Source organism: Dipodomys spectabilis, unplaced genomic scaffold (assembly GCF_019054845.1).
Source record: "Dipodomys spectabilis isolate Male_0828 unplaced genomic scaffold, ASM1905484v1 ptg000096l, whole genome shotgun sequence".
Taxonomy (NCBI): domain Eukaryota; kingdom Metazoa; phylum Chordata; class Mammalia; order Rodentia; family Heteromyidae; genus Dipodomys; species Dipodomys spectabilis.
In genome coordinates this window covers 919977-938623 of record NW_024870773.1, presented here as the reverse complement: position 1 = coordinate 938623, position 18647 = coordinate 919977, and the positions used below count along the sequence as shown (strand labels likewise).

General features: G+C 57.2%; 1 protein-coding gene across 2 annotated transcripts in view; it reads left to right on the top strand.

Moving 5' to 3' along the window:
- The window catches only part of Slc35f3 (solute carrier family 35 member F3), a 140021-nt gene that overhangs the window by 85672 nt on the left and 35702 nt on the right, over window positions 1-18647 (top strand). For both annotated transcript variants that reach the window (XM_042686146.1, XM_042686147.1), the window contains one exon: window positions 9381-9705. In XM_042686146.1, coding sequence (XP_042542080.1) covers window positions 9381-9705 — 325 coding nt within the window. The remainder of the gene's footprint in view (window positions 1-9380; window positions 9706-18647) is intronic.

The following is an 18647-nucleotide window of genomic DNA, read 5'->3' as shown; positions in this document are numbered from 1 at the left end:
AGACTCTGTGCCCCGTGAACTTCCAGCCAGGCCCTGGAAGTGCAATCAAGGATGACTTCATTATCTTATGGAAATTTCAGTCAAGTAGGAAAGAGACGTAGAGATGGATAAACAAATAAAAGGTAGAAAGTTCTGGTACAGCGCTCATGGTCACAGGGAGATGGAAGATTGAGCGATCTGAGGAGGTGTTTCTGAGGAGAAGGCTGCCGAGGAGGGGCCTGGCTGGGGTGGAGGCTGCTTGAGGTGGAGGCCTTTCTGAGCAGAAGCCCATCTGAGGGAGAGGCCTTTCTGAGAGGTGGAGGGGTCGGCCCTGAGGCTGGGTGGAAGAAACCATGTCAGGCCCAGAGGAAGGAGAGGCTCTTTCAAGAGGGTAGACTGTGTGTGCCCAGGCCCAGCCCTGCCCCACAGCACCAGGAGAGTGGGCCGGGCCTCCAGGAGGGGCTGAAGCTAAAAAGTGGCTTCTGGCCAGCTTCACGCTCCCACCTTCCCCACGCGTCTTGCGTTCTCGTCCTTGTCTCGGCTTTCTTAGCAGAAACAGGCACACACTGACGATTGACGGGGAGCATGGCTCTCCAAGTGAACCATTTGTTAGGATCTCCTGAATTCCCGATCAGCTAATTTATGTCCAATACAATTATAGTCAATGAGAATTAATAGTTGAGAACAGCACACCGAATTCCCCCAAGAGGCTGGCGGAGAGTATGGCTGGAGAGCCAGGGGAAGGGAGGGTGCGGCGGGGAGGAGTGCACACCGATGGATGAGCTCAGCGCCTGTGTGCGGAGGGACCAGGATAACAGCTGAAGGTCTCTGGAACCCTTTCTCTCATACGACAGTAGGTCAATGGCATATTCCTCTTAAAACTGAGGTTGATCATTCCTGCTAACGAAGGCCTGCCACGCTACAGGTCATGTGGGCTCTGTGCCTCCAAAGCAGAGCCAGATATTGTTGCCCCAACTTACAGATAAAGAGATTGAGGCTCAGAAAAATCATTACCTTTCAGTCATAGAGTTAGGACACAGGTTCCTGGCTTCACACCCAAATCTGCCTGGGTCTGGAACTCAGAGACCTGTTCACACGCCTCTCTTGGGGAGGAGACAGTGAGGGACACTCCAGGCTCCTGTGGGTCCCCAGCTTTTCCCTCTGGGACTCCCCTACTGTGGCACAGTGGTCTGGATCCTGCCAAGGTTCACAGGAGCCTGGCTGCTGCTGATACTCAGCCCCTCTGCTCCTGGGGGGCCAGGTGGCCCGAGCAGCACGTGGAGCAGATCTATCTATCTAGCCCATCTCCTCTGCTGGGCTTGTCTGACAAGGCTCAGACCTTACAGCTGGTAGCCAGTCCACTCTCAGAGGAGTCCTGAGGAAGACAAGATGCAAGACTCCTGAAGACGCACCCCTGGCTGGCCCCTCCTAGACCTGAGGCCTGTGTGACCAACGGTACTCACGAGTCGTTCCATCACGTGCAAGAGAATGAAGCAGACACGTGGAGCGATTCCGTGAGGAATCACGTGACACTTGACCCCTTGGGATTCCAGACAAAGGGACAGCAAAAATTCACACAGGGACACCCACTGCCGGGTGATTTCCTTAGCTCTGGGGACTATGTGCACGAGGCGGTGCAGAGGGCAAACCCTCTGGCTGTGGCTCAGGTGCCACGAGGCTGCCATCCTGCCACCCTTGCTGGCGCCTTGGCCAGAGTGATGCTTTCCTGCAGAGTCCGGTGCGGCCCCGCATCCTCTGGCTCCTTCTCCTCTCCAGGCTCAAGCGTCGGTATTGTGTTTGGTGGAGGGGTCAGGAAGGCACCAGACAGGAGCCGTGCTGTGCCTCGTCATGGGTGGGAGGTGTAAGTCAGAGTTGCCGGCAGAAGGACACATTAGGAACAGCACCAGGAAGGGGTGGGGTGCTCACTGGACAGCTCCCCGTGGCTGTGGGGTGGAGCTCAAGTTTCCCACAGGTGCTGGAGCGGGTGTGGGAGCCAAGGCAGACCATGGAGGCATCTTGAATGCTGGGCTCCTATAGGAAAGAGGCTGCCAGAGTCCAGGAGGGAGTCAGAGAAGGGAAGAAAGAAGGTATGCTCAGAGTGGCACTTGAGCTCTGATTCGTCAGCCACAGGAAGTACTTCTTATCAGGCCACTTAGGATACAAAGTCTATCCCATGTCATGAGAGCCACAGGTAGTTCCTTTATCGTGTGTGTGTGTGTGCGCGCGCGCGTGTGCGCGCACGCGCGCGCAGTGTTGAATGTGCAGTAGGAAGGTTTGAGAGCTCCTGCTGGACAGGATCTAGTGGAGCGGAGCAGCGTGGTTAGAGGCCCTGGAACAGGCTGATGGGCTCAGTGAAGTCCTCACACTGGCTTCTTGCATGCCATAGCCCATGCTTGACCTACAGCATCCCTGCCCAGTAGAAGAACAGGGTGAGAGGAAGGGGTGGGATGGTGGGAGAGGACCAGGGAGGTGCTCACACAGCCCAGCCCAGCTCGATCGCCTCCGCCGGGCAGCCCAGCGATTCGCCCGGATGCTAGATCTTTGCGAGGCAGGAAGTGGAACTGTCCACCGCACATGATGGATGGGCGTGAAGGCTTGGAGAGGTGGGGGAAGGGTTCTGAGGAGCTCTGCTGGGAGAGCCAAGAAGAGATTTAATTCTTAAAAGCCTTTTTGGCGAGTGATGCTTTCCCACTGGTTAAGACCTCTTGTGGCTGGAGGGAATAATCTAGAAGGAAGAGTTCTAGATGTCGGAACCTGTAGCAAATGAGCACAGCAGGCTGGCCACCTCACCTCCTGGAGAGTAGAGATCGGAGTAGAACTTGCATCTGAACGGCAAAGCGTGCAGCCCGCCCAGTGACTTACTTGGGAGCTGGGTCGATGCATCTGATTCTGCCCTTACCTGCTCAGAGAAGCACACTGAAGCTCGGAGGCCCAGGGCAGTGGAGGGGCTGTGCCTGAGCACAGGCCTGAGCACAGGTACTTTCGGGGGTGTAGTCTTGATACCAGAGCTGGAAGTGGAGCTCTAGCTACCCGGAACCCCTCGCTCAGCCAATCTTCAGCATCAGGAAGCCACTGGGCACAAGAGGGGACCGAGGTGGGACCCTAGGGGATGAGGCAGAGATCTCTGGGCAGCCGCTGGACTTGCCAGCCCTGCAGGGGCAGCCCTGGTATTTTTGTGGTAAACCCTCTGTGCTCAGGACAGGCAGGGTAGGAGATCATGCTGGGTCAGGTCCTTGCCAGCAGGCTGCCTGACCACCCCTTCCCTCTGCCACCCAGCAGGCCCGGTCCTGCCTTGTACACAGACTCTACCGAGAAGTGCAGTCTGCTTTAGAAAAGTGATTCTCCTTCAAAACAAAGCGTGCAGTAGCTCACACCCCCAGCTTAGCGTTGTCTCTTTAGCTCATTTTCATCAAATGCTGCGCCAGCCAGCGTCAGAGGGCTGGAGGTTCGGCCCTGCCTGGCAGCCACCCCACACGGCCATGCTGAGTTTAGTGGGGACAGAAGCCACTTCAGCCACTTCCGGAAGGGCCCAGGGACTGCAAGGGAGGCAGCCTGTTCCTGGAGGGGCAGTTCTGAATATGATCTACCCTCTTGCAAAACCACAATTGCCCCAGGAGGTCCAGTGGGCAGAACTCCAGTCTATACAAAAGCCGAGAATCCGGAGATACTCACTCCCTGGGAACCTTCAGAGCTGAGGGAGGAAGGTGCTTGTCTGGGCCTGCGGTAAGGTTAGCAGTAGTGCCAGACTGCTTCTAGATCTGCAGCTGCTGAGCGCCTACTGTGTGAGAGGCACAGTGAAGAGGCAGGGGCCACTCAGGCTGGGGCGGGTGGGGTAGAAACCTGAGCCCAGATAAGGTCTCACTCCCTTTTTCCCCAGGCAGGCCTGGACTCTAGCTTCCTATTTATCCTTACCTAGTGGGGTTGGGATGACAGACCTGTGCCCCCATGTCCAGCTACTTGTCGGCTGAGAGGGGGAGCTTTCAAACTTTTTTGGCCCAGGCTACCTTGTACCCCAAGCTTCCGGTTCTCTGCAGCTGGGTGATAGGCACGAACAACGGCACTCATCTCAAATTTGGTTTCTGATGTGGGCAGGCTGGCTTGCGGGTGGCCGCCTCCTCGCGTGTCCCCACCTGGCCCTTTCCCGAATGTGTGCTGAGTGGGAGGGCGCCCCAGTGTTCTGAGTCTTCTGCTGAGAATGCTAATCCTGTTAGATGGAGCCCCACCCCGACGGCTCATTTAACCTTAGTGACTGGTGCGGAGGCCCCATCCCCCCCCCCACCCTTCATTCCCCCTCCTCCCACAGCCCCTCTGCGGCGGGGGAAAGGCTTCGCCCCACAAACATGAGGGGAGTCAAACCTCCGTGCAGTCCTCAACACCCTCCTTCCAAGAGAGCAGATCTCGCCCAGGGCCCCCCCCCCCACACACACACACACGCACACATGCTCACGCTCTTCCAAGTGAAGGAAGAAGCCAGGTCTGCGATCTGCAAACCCAGATGGAACCCTCCGCACCACAGAGCGAGCGCAGCCCAAGGGGAGAGGGAAGAAGCACCTCCTTTCCCAGCATGCTTTGGAGTCGGCCTGACCTGGGAGGGAGGTGTGTCCCAGCCACTCACCCTTGACCTTGAGATCTTGAGATCCTAACTGTGACCTTGAGATGGCGGCTCGTGGAGACTGGTTGTCAGGTCTGTGAACGAGGCTAGGTCAGGATCGTGCAGGCATCTTCCAGCAGAGTACGACATGTAGTATACCATGAGTCCTTATGCATCTCAGGCTCCTCGTGCCTCCACACCCTCTTCTCTCCTCTGCACAGGGTCAGTATGCAGCCTGTGCTGTCCGTAAAGGCCGGGCTTTGCTGGGAGCAGGGCTAGCAGGGGAGGGGTAGGAGGAGTGGCTGTGTGCTGTGTGTGAATAGCAACTCACAGACCAGCAGTACACATGGTACACATGGGCTGAGGAGATGTGTGTTCAGGACATCTGGAGCAAGCTCTGGTCATTCTCTCCCCCCCCCCCCAACTATACCATCTCCCACATGGCTGCCAAAATAAAACATAGCCACATAGAATTCACCGTGTAAGAGTATTCCACGAGCAGAGATTCTCACAGCCCACAATGCACCGGGGGACGGTGAGGGAAGTTACACCAGCCATGAAGTAAAGGTCTCCTCCCTTGGCAAAAGGCATGTCTTTGCTTTGGTGGCCAGGCCCTGGGTGATGCTTCCCTTACCAGGCAGTACAGGGAAGGACTCACCAGGACTCTCTTCCACTGGGTAGCACAGGGGAGGTGAGTGGAGAGAGCTGGCTCCCAGGAGCAGCACTCTGCAGAGTTCTGGTCCGAGAGAATCAGGACGATTCCCTCTCTAAGCTGTGGCGCTCCAAACACCACCACTCACACAGACCCCGCTACACTGGGAAGGCTTGTGTCTATCATTCGACCCCAAATTAGGGGATCAGTGAAGATTTGTAAATGCATGGTGTTAACGCTCACCCAGCCTGCCCAGGAGAAGTGTACACTCATGTCCACAAAGACCTGTGAGTGTTCAGAGAAGAATTTCTCACAAGTCTCAGGCAGGAAGCAGGCCATGTGGACGTGCGCGCGCATGTGCGCACGTGCATACACACACACACACACACACACACACACACACACACACACACACACACACACACACACACACACACACACACACACACACCCTCCTCCCAAGCGCTCAATGGAAGCCGCGCCAGCCCTGGTTCTGCAGATGCTCCCCGCTGCAGCAGTGCCACTTCCGTGGCCCAGAGGCTGAAAGTAACCCCCCCACGGGGAGCTACCCACACCCCAAGGGCAGCATCCGCCGCACAGTCTCTGGGCAGAGCCCAGCTCCACTCTCCAGACTGCCTGCCATGTGCCAAGTATCCTTTGGTGGCCAAGGAAGCGATTAGCGTTGGGACTGGCCACAGAGAGGGGTGCAGGAGAGCCGGGGTACAGGTGAGGAAGAGGAGTCGTTGTGTGCTTCTTGCCGTCCCAGGGTCCAAGCAGGAGATAATCCCAGGCTGGGCCTGGTGGCTCTGAAATCCGAGCCAGGCGTGGCTCGCCTGGCAGAAAGTTGGAGAACATTCCCTGTACTTGAAGATGTGAAAGGCTCGGATGGTGCTCTCTTCAGTGTGGATCTCGGGTTCAAGGTCTGTGTGAATGTGAGCTGGGGAAGGCTCAGAGCCTCCCCCAGTGTGTGGGTGCGTCGAGCCCCAGAGTGCCCCCACCCACCCACTTCACGGTCCGCACAGCGTTCTCTCCGTTGAATGAGTGCTGAACAAAGGACGTCCCCTGACTCAGGATGTGCTCAGGGCCCCTGGCAGCCCGGCCCCTCCCCTGCAGCATGCTGGGGGTGACCGAGGGCTTTAGATCTCAGCGCTTAGAGCTCTGCACCATTCTGCAGGGCCCTGCCCCAGCCGCTGACCTGCTCTGGTTCTACAAGGAATGTCCCAGCGCATGGCTGTCTTCAGACTGCCACTTCAATCATGGTGGGGGTGCTTCCCCTCCACAGGTAAGCTCTGCAGTCCTTCGATGAGCCCTCCCTGTGATCCCCAAGACTCCGGGAGAGCGGGAACTGCTCCAAAATGCATGGTCGCAGACCAGGGGAGCACCGGACTCAGGCAGGACCCTTGACCCTCTGTGGAGCACCCTGGCCAGATGGAATATCACCGGACACCATTCACCCAGAGACGCATTCGAGGTCCACGCCGCGATGTATTAGGTTATGTAGATATGGGACAAATCATCACACGAAGGGTAGAGGGCGTGGCTCAGGTGGGAGCACCAGCCAGTGAGCAAATGCATCAGAGTCTGAGTTTGAGTTCCAGTCTTGGATGACTCACGAAACACTGCACCCAGCACAGTGTGGCTCTAGACTGTGTCTCTGCGTGTGGCAGAAGAACATGTGAGTGCATGTGCATGTACGCATGCACGCACAATGGCGGCACAAATGAGACCCCAGGAAATGCAGCGGCTGCTCTGGTGCTCAGGTTATTATAGATTGCTGTTCACTTTTGCCCCTCAGCACATCTTTCTCTTCCGTGCAGTGGGAGGCATTGAGGACGAGGTGAGGAGATTGATGCGGCGATGACTCCCAAGAGATTTGCTACAGCAGAATGATGGGTTTGTAGTGAATTCGGTTTAGCCATCCGCTGCTCTTCGTGGGGCTCCTCCAGTGTTTCCAAAGTGTGCCCCGTGGCACACCAGCCCCCACCACAATTAAACTCTTGAGTAGGCGGGCACCTGTCCATGGTGTCTACCTTGCCCTTTCCAAACTTGCTCAGCCATGGAACCCTTTTTAATTATGATGTCTGTACTTTGGGAAACATGTTTTTTGTCTCATGCGGGTTGTTTCCTTGTGTGCTCTGATTAGTGGGTGAGTTGTTCCAGCTCTCTGTCCAGACCGGCTCCAAAGTTAGGGACGGCCATTTGAATCAGAGCCGTGGGATCATCGGGCAATGTGGTGGATGCCATGTGGGTTGCCTGGCTCCCCAAGTTGTGACGCCGAGCTGGCTTCAAGGCAAAATACCAGCCTGGGCCTCCATGTGTGCATCCTCCCCCCCATTAATCCCCACCCCTTCACCCCCCGCCCAAGCTGGAGGCTCTGGCTCCAGAGCTGTGGTTTTCTTACAGGAGTGAGGTGGGAGTGAGGGACAGCCCAGACCCCACCGCACCCCCAATTATCCCCATGACAAGACTCACAGAGGCCAAGCAAACAGGGCAGGTGTGTGCACAGTGTGCAAGCATGCACGGTGACCATGCTTCTGGCTGCAGGTGCAAAGGTGGGAAGGTGGGAAGGCCCCAGGAGCCGCTGTGGGAAGAGGAAGTGAAGGCTGAGGCTCTGGCTTCTGCTTCATCCTCCCCCTTCTCCACGCATCCCCCTCCCCCCAGCCCTTGCAGAACAGACACTGGTCAGAAGCAGGGGAGAGTGGGAAGTAAACCTTCATGTTTCCAGGGGCTCTTCGGGCAGCGGCGTGGGGACTCATAAACATGTGGAAGGAAAGAGGAGGAGATCATGAGTTCAGTGTTAGCACATTGGGTAGGGAAGCACATTTGAGGTTGTTTTTTTCTCCTTTCTTTTTTCTTGAGACAAGGTCTTGCTGTGATGCTCAGGCTGGCATCACTGTGTAGCCCTGGCTGGCCTCACCTTCTCCTTCCTCCTTCCTCCCCCTCCCCAGTGGTGAGATTACAGGTGTGTGCCTCCATTCCCAGCAGAGAGGTTTTGCATGGCTCTTTGACAATCCACAAAACATGTCGGTTGCTCTTTTTAAAATAGATACAGTCCGGGATTGCTGGTGAATGGCAGGACTCACTTAGACCTGCACGGCATGCCACTTCCCCTCAGGTTTGCCACATAGAGTGCTGCGTCTAGGAAAGCATGCAGACCGTGGTTTGAGATGATGACAGTTATTTAAGTTAGCACCCATCATACTGGTGAAGTGGACACCTTCAGCCCTTGGACAGAGGTGGCTTCCACAGGGCATTATGGCCTTCCCAGCTACCTGCCCTGGAGCTGAGGGAGAACTTGGGCTGCCTCTGTCCACAGCCACAGGACATGGGCCGCCTCTGTCCGCAGCTATAGAACACAGGTTTGGAGCTCTGTTTAAGTTTCCAGCTGCCTAGTGCACACACAATAATGAATGAAAAGCAAACACTGGAAAATATCACTTTCCCCTGTGCAGTCTGCACGAACGCAGTGGCAGACCCTGGCTCCGGCCACAGCCAGCTCCACAATGCAGAGTCTGCCTGTGGCCACACACACACACACACACACACACACATACATGCCAGGAGTTGTGGTCTTATAAGCAATGCTTCAACACAGGGCTGGAGACCAGGGCAGGAAGTGAACTGGAGCAGAGGGAATGGGAAAAGGTAGGCTGTTCTTGCTCAGCGGGCAGTGCGAGAGACCCAGGGCCTTGGCTTCCGTGGGGAAGAGCACCTGCCGGTCAAGATCCTGGGCCTTCTAGAGGCCAAGACCTGCCTGCCTCCAGAGGTGGGAGTCCCGGCCTCTAGTGAGGGAGGGCCTGCACATGAGCAGTCAGCAGGCGTGAGCTGGTGGCAGTGGGGACCCGACTGCTCTGAGAAAGGGTTCCCAGCCGGATATGTGGAGTCACTTTGCCAGGGTCTGGCTCCGGGGCTGGGTGGGGTCTGAGACTCCATTCACAAGAGGCTGTGGGAAGAGGGCCGGCTCTACTGTGGCCTTGCTGCAGGCCCTACTGTGGCCTTGCTGCGGGCCACACCTGAAGGCCCATGACCACTTTCATGGCACACCAGTACAGCCAGCTGTCCAGGGGCTGCCCCGAGTCCCCTTCTTTTCACCCCTGCCCAGCTACCCCATGAACTCCGAGGTCTGCAGGCCCAGCTAACCTCTTTCTCTTCCCCCAGGGGAGGAGCGTCCCCGGGACCCCCCGGGCCCGGCAGAGGTCCAGGCTCCGGCCGGGGTGGAGGCCGGTGGGAAGACGAGCCGGCCACGCTGGACTTGCTCACGGGCTCGGCTCAAGAAGACGTTGTGGGGCGTGGCCGTGGTGCTGTGCGTGTGCGCCTCCTGGGCGGGTTCCACGCAGCTTGCCAGACTCACCTTCAGGACATTCGATGCACCCTTCACGTTGACCTGGTTTGCCACCAACTGGAACTTTTTATTCTTCCCGTTGTACTACGCGGGGCGTGTGTGCAAGTCCACGGAGAAGCAGTCTGTGAAGCAGAGATACAGGTAGGGCCTGCAGATGGCTGGCGCGGCCCCAGGGCCTGCACCCCCAGGCTGGGGCCCCGGGGCTGGACGTGAAGCCAGCACTGGGTGGGCAGCCGGGTTGGTGGCTCTGCGCAGGGACGCTCTCTTGTGGGGTGAGATGGACGCTTTCTACTCTGAGCGATGATACCTCCAGCCCTCACTCCAGCCCCTGCCCCAGCCACCTGTCAGAAAGGGCAGGCAGGTGGGCAGGCTCCTCCAGACACGCCCTGTGGGGGACCCAGGAAGCACAGAGGTGTGGTTCACACAAGAACTGCAGGACCAGGAGTCGCCAGAGCCGGGTGGCTTCATACTGCCTGTGGCTTACTTCCTCTTCCGCTTCCTCTCCCATTTCCTCTCCGTGTGAGTGCCCAGCCTCAGGACCTGGCAGGGGTGGTGGTCATGAGCCACTTCTTTTCACCCAGGAAGGCGATCCCTTTCCCTGACCCCAGCTGCCACCCCAGTGTGCGGCGGGGCACCCCAGCTCCCCTCCCCAGCCCGAAGACCACACTGGTGCTGACCACAGTGCACCCTGGGGCCACATGGGCTGTGTCCAGGACTGCCCAAATCCGCCTTATCAGGAAAAGCAAGAAAGACTGCTGCTGAGTGATCCCGGCAGACCCTAGGAAGGTACCCAGGTGAGACCCCAGAGGTGACACAGGGAGACCCCAGAGGAGACACAGAGAGACCCCGGAGGTGACACAGAGACCCCACAGGTGACACAGAGAGACCCCGGAGGAGACAGAGAGACCTCGGAGGTGACATGGTGAGACCCCCCAAGTGACACAGAAAGACCCCGGAGGAGACCCAGAGAGACCCCAGAGGAGACAGAGAGACCTCGGAGGTGACATGGTGAGACCCCACAGGTGACACAGGGAGACCCCACAGGTGACCCACAGAGACCCCAGAGGAGACAGAGAGACCTCGGAGGTGACACAGACCTCGGAGGTGACACAGGGAGACCCCACAGGTGACACAGAGACCCCACAGGTGACAGAGAGACCCCACAGGTGACAGAGAGACCCCACAGGTGACAGAGAGACCCTGGAGGAGACAGAGAGACCCCGGAGGTGACACAGAGAGACCCCAGAGGTGACACAGAGAGACCCCAGAGGTGACACAGACCCCGGAGGTGTCACAGGGAAACCTCACAGGTGACACAGAGACCCCCCCATAGGTGACACAGTGAGAAAGCTGAAGCCACTTTGCTCATCCACTGCCCTCTCCCCATTCCACCCCACCACACCCACTCCACCTCTCCCCACACCACCACACACCACATACCACACCACTCCATACCACCACACACCACACCACCACACACCAACACACCACACACCAACACACCCCACACCACCACACACCACATACCACACCACTCCATACCACCACACCCCACACCACCACACACCACCACACACCAACATACCCCACACCACCACACACCACATACCACACCACTCCATACCACCACACACCACACCACCACACACCAACACACCACACACCAACACACCCCACACCACCACACACCACATACCACACCACTCCATACCACCACACCCCACACCACCACACACCACCACACACCAACATACCCCACACCACCACACACCACATACCACACCACTCCATACCACCACACACCACACCACCACACATCACATACCACCTCACCCCACACCACCACACACCACATACCACACCACTCCATACCACCACACCCCACACCACCACACACCAACATACCACACACCACCACACACCACATACCACACCACTCCATACCACCACACACCACACCACCACACACCAACACACTCCACACACCAACACACCCCACACCACCACACACCACATACCACACCACTCCATACCACCACACCCCACACCACCACACACCACCACACACCAACATACCCCACACCACCACACACCACATACCACACCACTCCATACCACCACACACCACACCACCACACACCACATACCACCTCACCCCACACCACCACACACCACATACCACACCACTCCATACCACCACACCCCACACCACCACACACCAACATACCACACACCACCACACACCACATACCACACCACTCCATACCACCACACACCACACCACCACACATCACATACCACCTCACCCCACACCACCACACACCACATACCACACCACTCCATACCACCACACCCCACACCACCACACACCAACATACCACACACCACCACACACCACATACCACACCACTCCATACCACCACACACCACACCACCACACACCACATACCACCTCACCCCACACCACCACACACCACATACCACACCACTCCATACCACCACACCCCACATCACCACACACCAACACACTCTACACACCAACACACCCCACACCACCACACACCAACACACCACACACCACCACATACCACATACCACTTCACCTCACTCCACACCATCACACACCACATACCACACCACTCCATACCACCACACACCACACCACCACACACCAACACACCCCACACACCAACATACCCCACACCACCACACACCACATACCACACCACTCCATACCACCACACACCACACCACCACATACCACATACCACCACCCCACCACACCCCACCACACCCTACCACACCCCACACCACCATACACTACATACCACACCACTCCATACCACCACACACCACACCACCACATACCAACACACATCAACACACCATACACCACCACACACCACCACACACCACCATATACCACACCACTCCACACCATCACACACCACACCACTCCATACCACCACACCACCACACACCACCACACCCTACCATACCCCACACCACCACACAACTGCATGGCCCAGGTCCTCATGGGGTTGCCAGGTCCCGCTGACACACCCCTTACGAGTCAGGAGGTAGCTAAGAGCAAGACTGTGCCGGGGAGGAAAGACGCCGGGGGACGGCGGGGAGGCCCGGGGATGGAAGTGAGGCCTGGGGGAGGAAGTGAGGCCGGAGACGTACTTTCTCTGGGGACGCCATCCCCTCCCCCACCATCCCTGCAGAGTCAGCGTTGAGGATGCTCAGATGGACATAACCTGGCTTCGTGAAAGGTGGACTTGTAAAGCCAGGCATGGATTCTAGGAGGGCCCCATGTGAGCTGGCCTGAGCATCCCAGCCAGCCTCTCATGTCCCCTCAGTAAAGAAGCTGTGGGTGTAGACCCCAGAGGTCCAGCCTGGCACAGCCCCTAAGCCAATGGCTCATGGGCCAGTCAGAAATGGCCCTTAACACACTGCTGGACAGCAGCCAAATAGAGGGAGTGAATAGAGTTAGGACGCAGGGCAGGATCCAAGATACCACCAAAGACAGAAGGGACAGTGGTCTGCTTTGAGTCAAGAGAAATGCAGAGATTTGGTAAAGGATGTACTGGACATGTATTGGCTCTCAGTGTGCCTGGGGTATAATTAGGAGTTTGCCTTTCTTTCATCCAACTCCAACAGTGCCTTGCCACCTCTAACAAAGGACCAAAATTGAGGTATGTGCTTTTCTTGATAAAGAATTACTAGAAGAGGGTTGGATGGTACAGTTGTGTACACCTGTAATCCCAGCTACTCAGGAGACCAAGGCAGGAGGATTGCAGTTTGTACAATGGGAACAGAAGACAGCATGAGCTCAAAGTTAGTGTGAGACTCGGTCTGAAAAAGTAAATTCACAAGGGCTGGACAGGTGGCAGAATCACCACCTCACATGCACAGGCTCTGAGTTCAAGCCCCAGTATGACCTCCCCCAAAAGAAGAACCTCTGGGAAAGAATAAGAAATGGTCAGCATGGGCCAAATGGAAGTCCACTCGAGGGGAGTCCTCACACACACACAAATCACTGGCACCCCGATGTCAGTCTGTTGTTTTTTTACGTCCAAGAAGAACTGAGAAAGTGATCTGCTCGCTGCCGTGCAAATGGGGGTGATGGGGGAGGAAGGACAATTCTGATTTGTAATCAAGTTCACACCCTGATTACACATTTCAATCACAAAGCGTTGCTCTGCTTCTTAAGGGACACCTTCCTGGCTATAAGCTAGTGGGTCCTGTGGCTGAACCGGGCCTCTGGTTTCCAGCGAAGCCCAGCTCTCCCCTGAGGGGTGAAGCCAGCCCCCCACCCCGGGAGGGTTGCGCAAAAAGAGATCACAGACTTCCCTAGAGGAGTCACAAGGGCTCAGATGGAGAGTGTTTGATAAACAGACTTGAGGATTCCCAGGATGGAGGAGAACCAAGATCACATCTTTCATCTTTGTGCTTTAATCAAAATCAAAGCCAGACCCAGCATCCCAGGCCACAGAGAAGGGTCTCTGGGCCAGGTGCCTCAGCAGGGAGCCGGGGCCTGGATGGAAGCAGAGGCCATTGCTCAGAGAGAAAGTCTGGACAGCTTGGGGCAGCATGCTGGCCTGGAACCATGAACGGAAGTGTCCTCTCCCAGCTCCTGGGGAGGCTCAGGCATATGGCGCCATACAGAGCCGTGCCTGGTTTTCTAAGAGCATGCCCAGCATGTGGGGAGCCTGGAGCTGCCGCCGGCCTATGGGCTGTGCCGTGAGCACACATGGTTTATGGTTGTTGACGCTCATCGACAGGTTTTCAAAGTGCTGTTGAGTCTAGTCCTGTGTAGGAACCAGGATACCCTGGCTGCACATCATCTCAGAGCCCAGCCCCTTCCCCTCTCACCTGTGAGACAAGGTGTGTCGGGAGACTCAGATGCACGTTCGTAAGTGGATGGTGTGCACGGCATCTTGCACGAGAGATCACTGTGCATGGGGGGGGAGGACATGTACAGGAAAGCACCTTGAAATCCTCCACACAGGTGGCTTGATGCCCAAGTGCAGGACAGAGCCTGTATGGTGGACCACAGAGGGCGACACAGGAGGAGGTGGCCTGGGTTCTGGGCACTGGCTGTCATGCGGAGGACTATTGAGCCTGCAGGAGAGCTGACCAGGGAGATGCCACGTGAGCGCTCGTTGTGGAGAAATCAGCCTGCAGACCCGGCGTAGTCCTAGAGCACCCAGCAGGTTCTCACGGTCAGATCAGGTGGCTGGGACCTGGAGCCTGCATGAACCAGCCTTGGCTCGACCAGCCTGGGGGCTCAGCCTTTGCCTTTGGGTCTTCCCAACCAGGATGCCCAGAAGGGCGGCTGTGGTACCCTAAGGAAGCGGCTCCCAGAGCTCGGGGCAGTGATGTGATGAACCCAGGCTCCTGCACACACAGCAGGTACAGGTGCAGTACAGCAGGGAGCTTGGAGACACTGTCCAGGGCTAGGCAACAGCACACCCCAGCTCTTCCCACCCTGGGCCAGGAAGATGTGCTTCCTGGACCTGAGAGGTGGCTGTGTTTGGCAGAAACCAAGCTGGAGTCGAAGGGGCATTTGTGATCTAATTGGCCAACCTGCCAGGAATTGCTGACACAATGACCTGCTTCCAAAAGCAAATGTTGGGACCTGCTGCCAGCAGTGGGGAAGGGTGTCGACAGATGTTTTAACGGATATTTTCCTCAGACATTGATTCTGTTGCTCCTCTTGGAGCTATGTTCAGAGCCAGAAAGGGCTAGGGCCACTGGGGATTCCTGCACACAAGGTCTGGTGTGGATACCCAGCCATGCACAGGGTCTGGTGTGGATACCCAGCCGTGCACAGGGTCTGGTGTGGATACCCAGCCGTGCACAGGGTCTGGTGTGGATACCCAGCCGTGCACAGGGTTTGGTGTGGATACCCAGCCGTGCACAGGGTCTGGTGTGGATACCCAGCCGTGCACAGGGTCTGGTGTGGATACCCAGCCGTGCACAGGGTTTGGTGTGGCTACACAGATATGCACAGGGTCTAGTGTGGATACCCAGCCATGCACAGGGTCTGGTGTGGATACCCAGCCGTGCACAGGGTCTGGTGTGGATACCCAGCCGTGCACAGGGTCTGGTGTGGATACCCAGCCGTGGACAGGGTTTGGTGTGGCTACACAGATATGCACAGGGTCTAGTGTGGATACCCAGCCATGCACAGGGTCTGGTGTGGATACCCAGCCGTGCACAGGGTCTGGTGTGGATACCCAGCCGTGCACAGGGTCTGGTGTGGATACCCAGCCGTGCACAGGGTTTGGTGTGGATACCCAGCCGTGCACAGGGTTTGGTGTGGATACCCAGCCGTGCACAGGGTCTGGTGTGGATACACAGATGTGCACAGGGTCTGGTGTGGCTACACAGATATGCACAGGGTCTAGTGTGGATACCCAGCCATGCACAGGGTCTGGTGTGGATACCCAGCCGTGCACAGGGTCTGGTGTGAATACACAGTCGTGCATAGGGTCTGGCGTGGCTACACAGACATGCACAGGGTCTGGTGTGGCTACCCAGATGTGCACAGGGTCTGGTGTGGATACCCAGCCATGCACAGGGTCTGGTGTGGATACCCAGCCATGCACAGGGTCTGGTGTGGATACCCAGCCGTGCACAGGGTCTGGTGTGGATACCCAGCCGTGCACAGGGTCTGGTGTGGATACCCAGCCGTGCACAGGGTTTGGTGTGGCTACACAGATATGCACAGGGTCTAGTGTGGATACCCAGCCATGCACAGGGTCTGGTGTGGATACCCAGCCGTGCACAGGGTCTGGTGTGGATACCCAGCCATGCACAGGGTCTGGTGTGGATACCCAGCCGTGCACAGGGTTTGGTGTGGCTACACAGATATGCACAGGGTCTAGTGTGGATACCCAGCCATGCACAGGGTCTGGTGTGGATACCCAGCCGTGCACAGGGTCTGGTGTGGATACCCAGCCGTGCACAGGGTCTGGTGTGGATACCCAGCCGTGCACAGGGTTTGGTGTGGATACCCAGCCGTGCACAGGGTTTGGTGTGGATACCCAGCCGTGCACAGGGTCTGGTGTGGATACACAGATGTGCACAGGGTCTGGTGTGGCTACACAGATATGCACAGGGTCTAGTGTGGATACCCAGCCATGCACAGGGTCTGGTGTGGATACCCAGCCGTGCACAGGGTCTGGTGTGAATACACAGTCGTGCATAGGGTCTGGCGTGGCTACACAGACATGCACAGGGTCTGGTGTGGCTACCCAGATGTGCACACGGTCTGGTGTGGATACCCAGCCATGCACAGGGTCTGGTGTGGATACCCAGCCATGCACAGGGTCTGGTGTGGATACCCAGCCGTGCACAGGGTCTGGTGTGGATACCCAGCCATGCACAGGGTCTGGTGTGGATACCCAGCCGTGCACAGGGTTTGGTGTGGCTACACAGATATGCACAGGGTCTAGTGTGGATACCCAGCCATGCACAGGGTCTGGTGTGGATACCCAGCCGTGCACAGGGTCTGGTGTGGATACCCAGCCGTGCACAGGGTCTGGTGTGGATACCCAGCCGTGCACAGGGTTTGGTGTGGATACCCAGCCGTGCACAGGGTTTGGTGTGGATACCCAGCCGTGCACAGGGTCTGGTGTGGATACACAGATGTGCACAGGGTCTGGTGTGGCTACACAGATATGCACAGGGTCTAGTGTGGATACCCAGCCATGCACAGGGTCTGGTGTGGATACCCAGCCGTGCACAGGGTCTGGTGTGAATACACAGTCGTGCATAGGGTCTGGCGTGGCTACACAGACATGCACAGGGTCTGGTGTGGCTACCCAGATGTGCACAGGGTCTGGTGTGGATACCCAGCCATGCACAGGGTCTGGTGTGGATACCCAGCCATACACAGGGTCTGGTGTGGATACCTACCATGCACAGGGTCTGGTGTGGCTACCCAGATGTGCACAGTGTCTGGTGTGGATACCCAGCCATGCACAGTGTCTGGTGTGGATACACAGCCGTGCATAGGGTCTGGCGTGGCTACACAGATGTGCACAGTGTCTGGTGTGGATACCCAGCCATGCACAGTGTCTGGTGTGGATACACAGATGTGCACAGGGTCTGGTGTGGATACACAGATGTGCACAGGGTCTGGTGTGGATACACAGATGTGCACAGGGTCTGGAATGGATACCCAGATGTGCACAGGGTCTGGTGTGGATACACAGATGTGCACAGGGTCTGGCGTGGAAACACAGATGTGCACAGGGTCTGGCGTGGATACCTACCGTGCACAGGGTCTGGTGTGGCTACCCAGATGTGCACAGTGTCTGGTGTGGATACCCAGCCATGCACAGTGTCTGGTGTGGATACACAGCCGTGCATAGGGTCTGGTGTGGATACACAGATGTGCACAGGGTCTGGTGTGGATACACAGATGTGCACAGGGTCTGGCGTGGAAACACAGATGTGCACAGGGTCTGGCGTGGCTACACAGATGTGCACAGGGTCTGGTGTGGATACACAGATGTGCACAGGGTCTGGTGTGGATACACAGATGTGCACAGGGTCTTGCGTGGATACCTACCGTGCACAGGGTCTGGTGTGGCTACCCAGGTGTGCACAGGGTCTGGTGTGAATACGCAGCATACACAGGGTCTGGTGTGGCTACCTAGATATGCACAGGGTCTGGTGTGGATTTGCAGCTGCACACACATCTGGTGTGGACACACAACTACATGCAGGGGGCAGTCCTGGATTACACCGCAGCTGCACTTTGCTGGGACGGAGCAAGGGAGCTGCTGTGATCTGTAGGTGTCTGGAAACAGTGGGTGTGTGTGTTGTCTAGGGAAGGCCCTGGGGTTTGCCTTCGAGGATTCCTAAGCCTGGTAGATAGCCGGTGAGGCAAGGGGACAGAGCACATGCTCAGAGCACATGTTCCAGGCCACAGTGGAAGGGTTTCAAAGAGGAAATGAGCCTGAGCGGGTAGATGGCTCTCCAGGTGTTGAGGGCTGGGGTGAAGGGCCTTCTGGGAAGGCTAAGAGCATGGGGTCTGGGGAGCTGCTTCTGAGTGTAAGCGGCCC